Source organism: Papilio xuthus, unplaced genomic scaffold (assembly GCF_000836235.2).
Source record: "Papilio xuthus unplaced genomic scaffold, Pxut_1.1 DF824655.1, whole genome shotgun sequence".
NCBI lineage: Eukaryota > Metazoa > Arthropoda > Insecta > Lepidoptera > Papilionidae > Papilio > Papilio xuthus.
The window spans coordinates 5,787,131-5,803,701 of NW_013533994.1; the positions used below are offsets into that span (position 1 = coordinate 5,787,131).

Sequence of the window (16,571 nt, forward strand, 5' to 3'; positions counted from 1 at the left end):
TGACGCTTGTCGAGCTCGCAGTCAGCCTGCTTAGTGCATAAAAAACAAATAACAAACATTTTTAACAAAAGCCTTTCCTTCTACGATATTAAATAAAATGAAATTTTACTACGCCCGGACCCCTTGTTTAAATTGTCCCTTTGTGAATATTTTAACACATCAAATCATCCGACTAGGCAACGACCGAGTGCGGCAGTAAATATGCATATGCATATGTAAATGACTGTCAATGTGTTCCATTTTCGCACTGCACTTTAGCAATAGCTGGAAAGCCCTGGCTGCTGGCTAACATTCATACGGTGCATACGGTCTGTCATCATAAAAATGGGTACCATTAAAGTATTATGGTTTACAGAATTAAACTAAGATTTTTTTTTGTTTTCTCGGGGTATCACACGCTATCATACTTCAGTGCCTTAAATTTAAGCACTAACGGTATTTGTTTATTTATTTATTTATATGTTTTCATGGTAGACTTACAGCTAGAAAGTGACAATAATAGCCACAAGATAGTTAACATATAGCTATTTACAAGTCTACACTTATAGCGTTGGCTTAATTAATTTGTCAGTCAGCAGAGGAAGTATAAATACATGGCTTTTTTTAAATATAAATATATATTCAACCAGTAAATTGGTGTCTTAAGAAATATTATAATGAAATAAATTTATGGGTCTCGATGTCGCTCGATACCGACATAGGCACTGTCTTGTGATGCCGTCGTGCCTGGTCCAGATTCCTCGGTGCAGCTAGTGGTGTGTGGGGCTGCAGCCGGCGGCGCAGCCCGAGCGATGGGGCACCCGCTCACCCGCGACACCCCGCCCTCCTCCTCCTCCCCGACGCCGATTGATATATTACATGGACACGAGTATCGACTAAATTGTCTCCTCGATAAGTGGGCGTGAGACGCGGCCCGCCGCCGCTCGCCTGCAGCCGTCCGACTACAACTCAGTTCCGAACCTGCAACGTGGAGTTAGGGTGCACATTGGCCTGTGCTCGCGGCGGCTAAGGCCCCTTCCGTCCTCGTCTCCCCGATTACGAGCTCGACGATAAGTCCAGATCTGCGGCATTGCGGCGCGCCAAGGCGCGGCGTACGCGTTCGGCGCACGGGTGGCAGTCGCGCGCAGCTGCACGGCGTTTAGGGCGTTGCAGTGTAAGCGCATGAGGAGGGTGCGCGGGGGGCGCGGCCGGGCGGCGCCGGGGGCTAATGTGCAAGCGTTGTCGCGGCGCGCGGGCTAATGCGGCCGGCGCCGGCGCCTGCCTAAAACAAAAACGTACAACATTCCTGCGTTTAGGCCTGGTCCTTTTTTATCTCTGCACAAAGACTCGCGCCGCCGCCGCTTATCGAGCGCCGTCGATTTATTAAAGCACACCATTACCGTGGCGCTACGACCGTGGCCAGCTCGGCCCGCGCTCTTACAGCCCTCCGCCCTCCGCCCTCCGGTCCCTTCTAAATCTCCAGCATAGTTAAGTTCTTATTATTTTTTAATATTTCCCTGGCCGCATTCTATAGTCTGAGGCTTGCCTTACGATCCTAGCTGACGCTCAGCCACCGCGAAGCTGACGCCGACCTCCCGCCTTCGAAACACGTCAAAAACAATTTTAAAAAATTGGAAATTGTTTATTTTTTTAATATCACAAGGTGGCAAACGAGCGAGCGGCCACCTGAATTCGCTGAAATAGCGTAGTGACCGTTGCCCATAGACATACGCAATTACATATGCGTTGTCTCCATTTAATCGACGGAGGAGAGCATGCACAGGAAGAAAATATTTTCCCTTTCCATGCATCCTCTCATCCGGAAAGTCCACTTCCACTTCCCTTCCTTTTCATATAAGTAAAGGGGGTGGGGGGAAAAAGGACTAAATTAGGCCTCCGGGACACACACTCAGACGAAACGCGGAATTGCTTCCACTTGACGCCTGTCTTCTGTGTGGTCGTGGTATTTCACCGGACCAATTCGTGCGAAAATGTTAAAGCGGGCTCTATCACTGTTAATCGTCAGTATCAGATGTACATCGTTTCCATGTTACATAATCTGCGGACATTCTCTTCTTGTTCTTCTTATGAAGTTCAATATCTTACACAGGAAATCTTCTCGATTTATAGATGTACGCACACAATATTTAATATATCAAATTTATATGAAGTGAAAATTAAAAGTTTAACGTGTGATAATGTGAATATACCTACCTGCACTTGAGACGAGCAGCTCTACCAACTTTATCTACTAGATACAGGAGTGGATAAAGTTTAGAAAGAACAATATTATGACTGTCATTGAGCCGAGTGTTTATGATGTTCACTGACAAGGGACTTAGGACATTTAGGATTTTAACTTTTCCCCTTTTTATCATGATTTATTATCATGCTTAATTTTATTTATTTTTGGTATATTTTAAAAGACATTTTTAATAACCTTAAGTTATATATTTATTTTTTAATGTATATAAGTAAAATTTAAGCTAAAATATCAAGATATACAAAACCTTATATGCGTACCCTACGTGTGTGGGATAAAGTTCTCGCTGAGATGATGATGATAAAGACTGGAGAAGTATAGCCAATTAAAAGAACTTAAAAGCTGAATGTGACATTCAGCGCATGCGCATGGCGCCGGCGACAACCGCTTTACTTAATAACTAATTATTGCACAATAACCGAGAACTTTATGAAGAAATCCTTAAAAAACAAAAACTATTAAGTACTTATATAAGAAAAGCATTAATGTAACGCAGTGAACACACGGCCTCGCCCTTTGGTACAAATTTATTATACATGAATAACTTTCCAATTGGATACAGATAATATATAAAATGCTTAAATATTTAAATATCGCGATGTGCCTGAGAATATAACGCGCCCGAAGGAAAAGCGACGCCGCCGCCAACATCAACCATCAACAACCAACCAAGATCATATTAAGTAATGTCCACTGTTTATCCTCTATTTAGTCAACTCAACTCAACTCAACTCAACTCAACCCCCGCAAAGAGGCTTCATTTTACTTAAACTCATCTTTATTGAAATTATTCATATATTTGAGAGTTAAATATTTTCGATGATTTTTATCGCGACATTATAAATTTTTGGTAAATCAATAAGACATTTATCGTCTCCCCGTGGCAGGCGCGGCGGCATTTGCCGACGGCACTCCTTAGTCAAATAATTATTCAGCCAAGACTTGAATTAATCTAATAACTTTTTAACATATTGTAGTATATTCAAGGCTAAGATTTTACTAAAAAAATATATATTCAGTTAGCAATATCCTACTGGTCAATACAAATGATCAAGAACGTCCAATCTTATTTTCCATTGCTTCCAATATCAAATGCCAGATATGAAGGCTCTAGAATAAATGAGATACACCTCAACCTTTTAGGCGTCTTGCAAAGCTTTACGGCTTAAGTTTAAATTCAACAGTCGTTCCGAATATTATCGTGATTACTTTATACATCCCAGTATCTACAAAAATGTATCAATCTTACCGATTGATTAAGTTTTCCGATTCGTATTAACATTCCACCGATGTACGCAACTTTACGCGGTACATGTACTCTTTAGGTAATTAGTCAAGCATTACCTGGAACATAATCTGGAAGAACACATAAGTTACTTATTAAGTTTATTTATACCGCGAAGACGGAGTTGCCGGAAAAGCTAGTTTGATATTGTTGAAATTGCGCATGTATTTAAGATGGACTGACCAGATCAGAACGGATGTCACCCCTTCACAGTAGCGCAAGGAAAGACAGATCAGGATGGGGTGGCGGCTGATTATAAAGCTGGTCTGATACATGATGACCACGACTAGAATGAAACGACTGTAGTGACAAAGAAGAAGAATGTTCTTTTTTTTGTGGGGCAATTCATTATTTTTTATCTAAGAACGCAAGATCACTGAACTGATTTTAAGACGAAAAAGAACTTACAAAGCAACACCACGTCAATGTAACGTCGCCGTAGTAATAGCAGCTTTGCGAGGCGTTATCGAGCCTCCCTCCGGCGAGTCAGAGACCTACCAGCGCGCCTTATTCATACTACCAACGACATCTGTTGACTAAAATAGTTTCGAACATTATAATAAAATCGAATATTAGCGCTGATAACTAACTTTGAATATATCAAGTTAGAGTTAGAGAACTAGCCGCTAGGTGCGTGCTGGTGGAGCCGCTCAGTGTCAGGGTAAAGTATGTTCAGATAATTTTTGTTAACTATTGGTGTCCGATAATTTTATAAGATGTAATGAAAGTAGCCGATGTTATAAAAAAAAGGCGGCAGCGATACGAAGATTATTTTAATAACAAATTATATGTAACATACGAATCCTTTAAGTCAAAAATATCTGCACCGATATACCGGATGCGACTAATATTTTCGGGAATGATATGAATTTCCTCAATATAATTAAAGTTAAATAAAATAAATAAGAAAATTATTTCAACACTAAATGTTATTTGAGATTACTAAATTCATTTTAATATATACCATTTACAATTTATTCGCGCATTTTGTAAATTGAACCGCCGCGCCGCCGCGCCGCCTCGTTGATACATTTACTGGTATTTCAAACCCTGTAGCGCCATCTGTTGGCATATTTAGTGAAATTTTAAGAAACTTTTTAAAGAGGATATCTTCTTATTTAAGACATTTGGTAAATTTCTAGTTTATTTCGATAATGTTTCATACATTAATTAGCCTTATTATTCCGCTTAAAATTGCAAAAACAGTCCGTTAATATACAAAGGCAATCTTCACTATTGGTTATAAGGCCCTCTAGGGATAAGTTAGTACAACAAAGAAAAAGTTATTTGAAATGATATCAATTTTCTTTTCTTAAAACTTTAGGAAAAGGAATATAAAGGCATCTAATCTTAACACATTGCAGCGGAAACGATTTTTATAATGGCGTCGATTTTTTATTTTTATAATTTATTATTCCTCTTAGGAATAACGCCATCTAGCGTTAATCTTATGTTTACTATTTATGTTCAACATTTCTAATCTAGATGTCACTACGTGTCACGTTATTTGTAAAAGATTTTGTTAAGCATTATTTTGGTAAAATGTTAGAATTGTTGTATAATTTAACACACATTTTGCGGAACTATCAAAATAATTAGAATTAGATAAATGATGATTCGACTAGATAAAAATATACACAACTAATGATTGAAACTTAAAAAAAGGAAAAATGTTGCTCTAACGATACATTTGTAATGGATTGATTATCGGTTTCTCTGTTGTCATTAAATTTATACACAGTAGTGTTTTGAAAAGATGAAGCAAAAATACTTGACGTCAAAGACTGTTCCGGTAGTCGTTATGTAATTGTGACTACATAGATATAAGAGTTTGTTTGTGTTCACAGCGCATTAGCTCTAGATTTTTCTCTACAAAGTTTAATTGTTGAGTTTCACAAACAGTCGCCGTTCGAGCGCTGAACAAACAACAGGAGCGGCGTGCGCACAACAACACCGTAACTTTCCACTACAATTTTTGTGACAAGTGTTTCGCAGCACAAAGCAACACGACATACTGCAGAGTCATATTCCTCGAGGCGATCGGAGCCGTGTCACCAGACGAGCGCACCGCAACCGCACCGCTACCGCTTTGCTGACCTACGTCAAAGCCTAGGCTTGCCTCTTTGATGTTTTACATTACTGATATCTATATTCCTCTACTATGAAAAGTCAATAAACATCATAACATCGCTCGGTGCTAATATAGCATTTCAATTCATGTAATTTTAGTTAAAAGTGTAAAAATGTGATGAAGCAATTGTTTAATTTTACCTTAACTCTGAGATAACAATTATTATATTAACTAAATCCTGGTGAGCGCGCACTCACTCACTCACTCACTCACTCACTCACTCACTCACTCACACATTGTCACAAACACTTATGTTTTGCTCATGTCATACATTTACACCATTTTATGGTGTTACATAAAAATGCGTAGTTACATTTTCTAAAACGTCACCGATAAAATTATCAATTATACTGCTATGTTTCATATTCTATGAAATCGTAGAAAAGATTGAAAAATGTAAAAAGAAACAAAACATTTGAGAGACACATTTTAGAGAACGCGTTTAAAGACTAATTTGTCCCATCTTTTTTTTTTTTTTTATATCATAAGGTGGCAAACGAGCGAGCGGCCACCTGAAGTCGCTCCATCTTCTATTCATTCTAGTTCTTTCGAGAAAAAGTATAATAAGTTTCGGGGTTTTCATTTTGGTGAATTTTAATTTCCTTGGTAAGTACTCGTATAATAATGAAACTCATAAGACTTTGTACAATGTATGTATTATCTTCATTTATTGTTTTAACATTAAAATTTACAACTACACATAATGTAATAAATGCATACACACACACGCACACACGCACACGTACTTACATTATATATAAGCAATCATCAAACTGCTTGTACATTTACACACCCGTATTAAAAATACTTATATAGATACAGTAAAATAAATAAAATAATAAATTCGTCATCTTAAGTTACAGCTTATTTCAATGTAGTGATGACCCTCCTCCTCTGTTTACTGCACGAACACCAACAAACCAACTTTATCTTAACGCAAATTATAAGTCGGAACAAAACTAGTAGTTACACAAGTTGTTCTAACTGCAGACCAGGAACGTGGCACGTGGTGTGACGTCACATCAGCCGACTTTATATTACATTAGGCTATTCACTACAAACATTGATCATCAAAAGAAATGGCAAAGCGAAATCGCAGACGTCACGTCATCTCTAAATGTTCACAATATTCACTTACAAAACTATTTTGAAAAGGAATTTAACAACATTATTTACAATAATATTTAAGCTACAAATAATTAAGTGTCTGTAAATATAATGTTTTTATATATTATACTATAAAAGTTTATTGTCTTACAAAATGTGCGACTAAAATGGTCAAAGAACTTGACGGCCTTCAATATCACAACTTTTTAAAAGTTAGACTTGAAGCACTTCGTGCTTATTTCATTATCAGTGAGCTTAACGCAAACCCTACGTTTAACTAATTGTTCAGATATGACTACAACACAAGTTAACTTTGTTCAATGGCAAGAAGCAGGTGTCCGGTCGCGGCGGCTGCCAGGAGTCGCGCCGCGCACACATCGCGAGCGGTGACACTTAGCTCTGCAGTTTTACTAAGTTTACTGGGAAATGCAAAGTATTTTCACAAAGGCGACCCGCGGCCGCTGCGTACTGCGGCGGGTGATAATCGCGGCTTAGGGCGGCCGGTAGTGCGAGGTGGTGCCCGCCACGCGCTCTAGCGCTGATACCCTGCAACCAGACAACCGGACCATATCACACTTGATTTCTCTTGGCCTCTCTCTAAACAACAAAACAGTTTGAATAAAGACTTTCACCAACCAGCACAATATTTCTTTTAATGTTTTCTTAATTCAGAAGACAGGCGTCAAACAAAAGTAATTCAGCGTTTCGTGTAATGAGTGTGCGAGCTGGAGCCTGATTTTACTCCCTTACCCACCGTTTTCTTATAAGAAAATGATGGAAAAGAGAAGTGAATTAAGCGGAGGGCGGGACGCAGAGGAAAGGGAAATATCCTCTCTCTGTGCATCTCCTACGTCGATCTAGGCAACGCATTTGCAATGTCTATGCGCTGCGGTCGCTTCGCTGTTTCGGTGAATTCCAGCGGCCGCTTGCTCATCTACCATCTTATAAAATATAGAAGATGTTCAGAACTTACTAACATTATGGTTAAAGTGTGCGCACGCGTCGCATGCTGCTTCAGGTTCGTGATTAACAACTACCCTACACCAATGACATGCACAAGATAAAGATCCACAAAGAACGTGCTATTCTACAACTAAAGAAGTGCTGCCAGTGTTGACAACGAGGAGCACTGACACTTGACAGAAGAGAGACGCGACCGTTAATGCAGTGCTAATACAACAGGCGGGAGGGAGGCGGAGGATGAGACCTGAAGAAGACAGATAGAGCAGACCGTGCGAGGGTTGGCGGGTTGCAGGCGCGGTACTCACGCGTCGGTCTGGTGGCGCGCGGCGGGCAGCAGCAGCAGCGGGCCCGCCGCGCACTCTACGCCCGCATACAGCGGCGGCAGCACCTTGTGCGAGTGTGCCTCCGCTGCGGACACACACACGTTAGCTATGCGACCGGCACGAGCCTCGCACGGGAGGGGTGGGCGCGGGGGTACATACCCGAAAGACCACCGCCGGGCCGCGGTACGCCGTGCCCTCCGCCCATGCTCTTCGGTTTCCGCTTGCGCGTCTGGATGCCGTCCTTCTTCATGCTGAGGGGCCGGTTGACCTGCGGACGAAAGCGCGTCACTCGCTACTCGTCCGGCGCCGGGGAAGCCGTCGTAATCTCCCCGCGCGCCCGACTATCATCCTTCAAACAACCGTATCTACTCGCGTGGAGATAATTGATAAAAGATTATTTATCTCATTATGAATATTCGTTGTGATAATTCTCTATCAGTCGGTAGCCCCGCGTTTATCTCGCGAGATTAGATGAGACCCCGTGTTTTGATTTTTTATACAGACCCAATATTTGCCGAGGAGTTCCCCGATAACTGAGCCTGCGAGCCGCACCGATTAGATACCTCGCGTGTTCTAATCGGCGCAGGGCTCGCAATCTATGCACAATCAACGCCCGCGTGAGATACCTGGCTATCTGTACACCAATTACATCGAAGCCGACGACGATGTCGACGACGCTACTCTAGCGAGTCTTGTCTTATCTCGTGATGCAACGGGTGCTGGGTAATGAGGTAATGAATGCGCTGTGGTGCAGCTTGACTCACGTTGTGCAATTTGTAGTAGAGGCCGCACGCGTTGCAGACGGGCTCGCCGTTGTTGTTGCGCCTCCACAGCGTCGTGTTCGAGGTGCGGCAGTTGGCGCAGGTCACGCCTACGCGCCTGTTGCCGTTCGTCGGCTGCAACACAATAAGCTTTATGGAGCTGACATTCGTTGGGATGGCACAAACAAAGGCGGAGAGGACAAACGGCCGGATCTTACGAGTGCCTGTTGTGGCTTCGCCTTCTGGCCCTTTAGCGGCGGCCGGTTAACGCCATTGATGCGCGTGTAGAGACCGCACGCGTTGCACAGGTAGTGGCCGGTGCCGTCGCGCCGCCACAGCGGTGTGGTGGCCGCCGCGCAGTTTACGCACTCCTTCACCTCGCCCATGCCCGCCATACCTGCATCATGTAAGTTATTATACATTTCACTTTTTTATTCTCCTAATGAAGATGAATTTAGATGCTATTTGCAGTTTTCAGTGCATCTCGAGATATTTTGGAGTACTAAGAACTTATAACTTTTCTTCGTTCAAAATCCATATATATTGTGTGTATTGTGTGTATTGATGCTAATGATGTAATGAATCTTCAATAAAGAATTTTTGTATGTGTTAATATATGCGTGTCGCCTTGCAACAGAGCAGCGTGGTGCACGTGCGCTTACCGGGGTCGAAGCCGTCGTCGATGGGCAGCAAGTTGTGCGCGGGCCAGGGCTGTGCGGGCGCCGCGTAACTCTCCACCAGCAGCCCGCCCTCGTAGCCCGAGACCGGCACGTATTCCACACCGCCCACGCCGCCCACTCCGCCCACGCCACCCACGCCGCCCTGCGCCAGGTAGTGCTCCCCGCCCACCTTGTACTGCACCGCGCTGCCGTGCGTGTACAGCGTCACCTCAAACACAGTCACGCAGATTTATACATCTGACGCGCTCACCCTCGCCTCGTTCCCTCTGCTGACACTACTCACCCCCACACCCTTGTCTACTGTTCGTTAATAACTATCCTTATTTTATAATGGTTTATTAATAATGGATACATAATAAGAATCTGTTTTAATGCTGCCGGTCAGCGAATACTTCATGAACTTTTGTTCGTGGTGCAAAATACTCATACATAATATTTCCGTGTGTGCGTGCGTACTCACTTGCTGGGAGTTGGGACTAGGCGGCGCCTCGTACACGGCCTGCGACTGCGGCACCACAGAGCCGTACACAACGTGCGCCCCGCGTGGCAGCGACGACGAGGTCAGCGTGGGATCCGCGCGGTACAGCAGCTGGCCCGGTGGCGATTCATCTCCGCGCCCGCCCGCGCCTCCCGAGCCCGCCGCACCGCCCCCCGGCGCGCCCCCGTACAGCGTCAGCAGCTCCTTGCCCCCGCCGTACGCGCCGTAAGCACCGCTCGCGGCATACTGCGGGCTCTGGCTGGCATACGCGTACCCGCCGTGCACCGACGTCACCGGCTGCAAGCTCGCGTACGTGCTCGGCCGCGGCTCGGGCTCGCCGCGCGTCTCGTACTTCACCTGTTGGTACGCGACGCCGACCGCCTGCTGGTTGCTCAACGAAGTTGTCTGAATCATCTCAAGAGCGCCGGGGGCCGGCTGGTCGCCGAGTGCCGCCGCGTACTGTCGTGCCTCCGCCGCGCTCGCCTCGCTCGATGCCACGTACGCTTGCATCTGCTCGCTTTTGTCTTTATGGATCGAGAATGCTTCGTGGGAATGGTCCTCTGGCTCGCCGTCCTGCGCCACTATAATGTGATGCGGCGCACCGTACCTCAGGGCTAGACTCCGGCCGTAGGCGGGCCTCGGAGCTCGCGCAAACTGCGCCCCGGGACGCTTGTCCGCGGGCGCGGCGGCCGGCAGCGCGCGGTATGGCTCCTGCTTAAAAGAGAGGTAGCGCGCTGTCTCCGCCTCGGCGAGCCGTAGCCGCTCCTCGTCGTAAGCATGGTGCGCGGCTCGCGCCTCGGCGTTCTCCTCCATCTTGGCCGCGTACTGCATGTGCTCTGAGTCGAGCGACGTCTCGGCTGGCTCATCCTTGACACCGTCGTCGGGCGGCAGGTCGGCGGCGTCGGCAATATGTCCGGCCGCGGTGATGGTCCGCAGGGCGCGGCGCGACGTGATGACGGAGTGCGGCTCGCCCCCTCCCCCTCCCGCAGCCCCGGCTGCCCCGTTCCCGCCACCTTCGTTGCCTGCCTGCTCACCCGCGCCTCCTCCGACGCCCGCCCCGCCGGCGCGATCCTCGCTCTTCACAAGCTGTAGAGCCTCCTCTCCGGCGGACGCATCGCCCGCGCCGCTCATCGTATTTCTTCCGTTTTCGTTGTCGCGTTGCTCCTCGCCGGCGCGTCCCAGTGACGTCGCGTTCTCCATTTTGATTCTGCGAAAAACCAATTTGTTGAATTTTTTAAACTTTTTTATTTATCGTCGGAAGGATGTAGTCGTACGGTGTCGTGCCGGAGTTGAGCAAACATAAGTTCTAGTCGGAGCGGAAGAGCGGTCGGGCAAACACGGACGAGTTCAAGAGCCGGCGCCGGCGCCGCCCCCCCCCCCCCCTCATTCCCCACACCGATGTCACCTGTGATGATGTATCACTAGATCGGTAAAACGTTGTTTTTTAAATTAAGATAATAATAACTGCAAGTTGTTTGAGTTGCGATTTGCGGGTTGCGAGTCTTGACGCTACCAAAATCTATAGAATAAAATATGGCAAAGATATAATATCACATAAACATACATAGGTACCTACTAACAGTTACAAAACTATTTATGAATTAGAGCAGCGAGTCGCTCCTCGCGGCGGAAGGACTGCGCAGGCCGTGCGCGCAGCGAGCAAACACGGCGCGGCCACGCGAACATGCACCTTTGACACATTGCTTTAAGGTTTTATTTGCCCTCAAAGTTGGAAACTAACGGGGCTCCTACGATTTTCAGCCTTAGATCGTCGAGTTAGCGCTCAAACATGTCTGCGGTGACTCGCACTACTTTATGACGCCGTGTTTGCTCAGCACACCGATCCTGCGATAACCACACCGGGCCCTACATCTTGTGATAACGTCTGTATTATTAAAAATATTTATCGTAGGCATTCTGACGCGGCAACAGCGCGACCGCAACGAGTCGTATCTGTCGGCCGCCGCGCCTAGTGGCCCGCTGCTGCGGGAACCGCCGCCGCCCGCCAGAGCCCGCCAACGTCCGCTAGAAAACACTCAAATTCCATGACGGCTCGCTACTCCGTCGTCCACTTTACACTGCTATCATTACTTCTTCTCTTTTGCTAGAGGTATTTTTTAAAAGCCTTAAAATAGCAAGTGTGTCATAATGTGGCTTCTGCGCTGTGAAACATGTTTAAATTTCATTTAGATCACAGCAACAATTGGGCAAAGCTCAATTAAAAAAGGAAGTAGCAGGTACATATACCACAGACCACAGAGCCGCCGCTGCACAAACATTCTTAATAGAGGATTTGGTTTGGCTTATTTGTGACGTGTTTGAGGACATAGGAGCACATAGGAGTTGACGATTTCTCCTTCGCCAGGTCAGAGCGCGCGTTGCGCACGACATGACTCACTGTCACTGTAGGTGTCGACTGCGCTTTGTACAGCTGTAGCTGTTGCAACACGATAGCCATTTGTTTTTGACGTCATCAGTTGAATTATACTTTTATTGTCATCACAACCAAAACACTGAATGTGCCAGAAGAGCGATGGTTGTGGAATTCCCAAGCTTATCCGTAAAAGTTAACCAACGCTTCAATTACAAAATACTCTGTATAGCTAGTTTTACAATGTTGATTGTCATTATAAAAGTTTTTTATTGATTTAACGCAAGAAAATTCAGCGGGAAAAGTATACCCGCGATAGTACGGTTAATAACTAGGATTCTACGAAAATATATAATGCACATTCAAATAGAAGGTACATCAACAAAGCTGATGCGTTGCTGTCTTTTATTAAAGGTACCGCGACATATAACATACCAGTATGATTCTATTTTAGTTTTTTTATTCGAGGCTACGACTTCGGGTTTCGGGGTAACTGTGCGCTACGGCGGCGGTCTCGGCAGTGCCTTGTTTACTTCTTAATAGCGACGGAACGATGGCGAATAATGACTTCAAGCCATCTAGTGATATTAAGTACAGTCTATTGATATTGCATCGCACTAGTTTTATTAATTGTTCATATAACAATGGCTTTACCTCTTCTTTTCATTTTTGGAGGAGGAATTGAATGACAAAAGAATTACGCAATTTATTTTAACCGCATCGGCATGTTTGTGCACACAGGGCGGGCGCATGCGCCATTGCGCCAGACTTCTATGATAAGAGGCGCGAGCATAAAAGACGCCCCACCCCCCAACCCCTTATAATTACATAAATAGATTTAATAATTATGTGTAAAGTTTGTTTGTAGCACAATGTTCAGTATTGTTAGTATTTCATTATGATTTGATTACGAGCAGTACCTACACAATAATTTTATCTGACAGCGTGTCATTTTTTACCTTTTATAAGTTATACTCGTGTACAAACTTTTGATACTATTTTAACTTAACGTTGTACAAATATTATTTATGTATGTTAAATTTCATCGAGACCCACTCAGCCGTTGTGGAGATAACTTCAAACATGTATCCATCCATTACCACCTAAACATTCGCATTTATAATGTTAGTGAGACAGTACACAAGTTGCAGTTACTTAGTTTCTACATTAAGGGAATTCTAATTTCATGGAGAGAGCCGCTGCCGCATCCTGCTGTATTACTGGCGATTCTGTTTTTTTTTATGTTGCTACAGATTGTACTGTATGTACTTCGGATGAGAGAATACTACATGTGGAAAATGACATAAAAATGAGGGCTAGACTTAGCAGGTAAATCATAAAAACGTATTTCTATGAACGAAAATTAGATGCGACCCTTTATAATTTATTATTTGGTTAGTTTCGACTTGTTGAACATATATATGGGAACGTCGGATGTAAAGTGAGTGACATCGCGAGGGTTGGGCGCAGGTCTGGCCGGGGAAGCCGCGACCCGGTGGACTCACGCCAATCACATTAGTGACACTGTACAGAGAGGCGATCCTGAGAGTACTGTAACCGAGCTTGTATTACGTGTTACCTATGTTTTGCTGCTTGCGGGTTTTTAAAGTTTATCATAAACCTTCCACAAAGCGCCCAGACATTAACACACCTATAAAATTTCTAAACGTGGTATAGCTTGTTGTCTTCCATTGTTCCAATACGTCATTGTTCATAATTCAATAATAAGAATCCATTAGCACTATTCAATAATTAGAGTAAATAGAGAAAATAGCAAAACAGAGTTGTTCTCACTAATTATAGGTAATTAGACAATGAGGGGCGCGGGCACGGCCGGGGGCCGGAGGAGGGTGGGCGGGGGCGGGGGGGCACACGTAATTCACACGTAATGATATTTAGCGTTATTTCATTACAAATACAGTTAACTATTCGAAATATGTTTACGTTTTGGTTTGGTTTGCTCGCATGCAGTCGTAGCAAACGAGTTTCGCATTGAATACAGTGCGATTCAAACGTAATAGCGGCTCGCGTTTCCACACGAAACGCTTCATCTCAGCAGTGACGTTAATAAATTAAGGGGGACGTAAAAGAATGAATGAAATCCCTGAATAACTTTCACACCAATTTTAGCTAATTGTGAAAGATTCATCGGCAAGGAAAACTGTTTTCATATTCTTGAAATAATTGTAGGCTGGTACATTCACCAGTCACCACAGCGCGAAGCTGGGGTAGGTCGTTATTATATAACATCATATGTGTCTAAAATAAATTTGCTACTATAATAAGAACCTTGTCTAACTTTCTATAACTACATATATTTAATAGTTGGTTTTGGGTTTTGTGAGCTTTTGTAAGTGAGAGGGAACAGCTTGCATTGTGGGCTTCTAATGAGACACACACGCGCACAGCTGGTTCTTCCTTATTGAGTACATTTCATACAATAGGCATTATATTGCGTATAACATTTCAATGTTTTACTTACATTATTAACTAGTAACACTTCCAGGTGAAACTGTGACAAACTCAACCTTTTCAAACTCTCAGATGAATGTCTAACTAAATACTCAAATTCACTCCGACACACAAAACGCACCGTCTTCGTCTTCGCGGGTGCCTTCAGCTTATGAAAATGTTTTTGAATGATAGCTATAAAGATGGAAGACTTTATCCAAACTCTACGGCATTCTAATTCAAACGTATCACAAATGTTTTACGGGTGGAGGTAGATCCGGACCCATGACACTATGCAGATCGCGCTGCGCCGCCAGATGTACTGAGGGGCTGTCGTAGCGGCGACGCACTACACGATAAACAGCTCCACTTATATTATTTTATAACTTCACTTCACTGTATTCACTGTTACGTCATCAATAGGGCTAAAAGTATTTTTTATGACAAATATTAATAGCAGAGCGATGTGCGCGGTTCGGCCGTGGTCACTGGCTTGTACGGCGGCGGTCGCCGAGCGTGGAGCGGCAGTGGCAGTGGCGGCTGGCGTCGGCCGGCGCGCGCGTATTGGGGACGGCGGGGCGTGCCCAAGGCGCCGCGCCCGCCGCCGCACCGCCCCCCGCCGACGCACGCCTCCTAGCCTCTTTTCCACGCTGCTCCAGTCGTCTGGTGGCTGTCCCCTGCGCCCTCTGCCTATTCCCACTGCCAACTGCCCTCTGCCCACGCTCAACTTACCGCCCGATTACCGTACGATCCGCCGCTGGCGTTATACAGCATCAGCGATGTGCTTCGGCACGAGGGTACTACTGCTTGACTTGACTTGCAGTGTGCAAACCTAAGCTCTAAAAACATGTATATTTATAAGTTGTTTAATTTAATTCTTTCTACAGATTAGTTCCGTCACTTTGCAGATTAGATTTATAATGATGCATAATAATGCAACACGTATGTACAAGGTCCCCGCTAATTGATCTAGAGCCAAATTTTATTTGTGGAAGTTTGAATTTTGTGGACAAAAACCTATACAAGGAGTGAGTGAAAATATAGTTTGATAAGACAGAATAGTTGCAGATACTTGTATGAATGTATGAAACACGAACTGTTGTTATGAAACGCTCTGTACTGCTTACAGGTTGCTTGCAGGTTTACACAGTCGCGTAATAACTTGAGATATTAAGAGATTGTAAATATATATATATATATATGATATAAGTAGTTATGTCTGTCTGTGCATACATATGTTGCGCCGCAGTTCGGAGTGACGCAATCCTCTTAGTCACACATGTTCATGTTATAGTACGAAAGTAGAACTATTTATCTATTGATTATTAAAAACAAAAAGTAGACAATATAATCATACACAAATTAGTTTTATTTCGTGGAGGTCCGCCGATGACGTCACTAAGATTTGCATGACATTTTTGTATGGTATACCTACAAGTAGTGCGTGCTGATGTCGGCTGGCGGTCGACACAATCCAGTGATTCATCTCATCTCAGACACCTCGCTAGGATACATACAATTTGCGTAGACTTTGTGCGGACACACTGTGGGACAGACTGACACGTAAACTTTGCAATTCGTACACAACGTGTCCTCTGCTGTGCTGTGTATGTGACTTAACCTAAATGAATGATAACATGGGAACATTAAGTGTACGTGTACATGTATGTATGTATGTATGTATGTATGTATGTAGGTAGGTATAGGTATATACTTGTATATATAGATGTTACATGGAGGCGCGGGCGTTAGTCACATATTTATAATTTAACAGGCGAA

The 16,571-nt window shown here is 44.3% G+C and overlaps 1 protein-coding gene across 2 annotated transcripts; it reads right to left on the reverse strand.

The window, feature by feature from the left end:
* Nucleotides 1-6,303: 6,303 nt before the first annotated feature.
* Nucleotides 6,304-15,337, reverse strand: LOC106127748 (transcription factor GATA-4). 2 transcript variants are annotated; one of them, XM_013325977.1, is made up of 8 exons: nt 14,824-15,337; nt 9,953-11,177; nt 9,475-9,700; nt 9,031-9,209; nt 8,816-8,947; nt 8,211-8,319; nt 8,034-8,136; nt 6,304-7,311 (listed from the first exon to the last, which is right to left on the reverse strand). In XM_013325977.1, exons 2-8 carry the CDS (start codon nt 11,168-11,170, stop codon nt 7,257-7,259), a joined length of 2,022 nt encoding a protein of 673 aa, XP_013181431.1. In that variant the 5' UTR covers nt 11,171-11,177; nt 14,824-15,337; the 3' UTR covers nt 6,304-7,256. The 2 variants fall into 2 exon arrangements, with proteins under 2 accessions (XP_013181431.1, XP_013181432.1); XM_013325978.1 differs by lacking the exon at nt 8,034-8,136.
* Nucleotides 15,338-16,571: the final 1,234 nt, after the last annotated feature.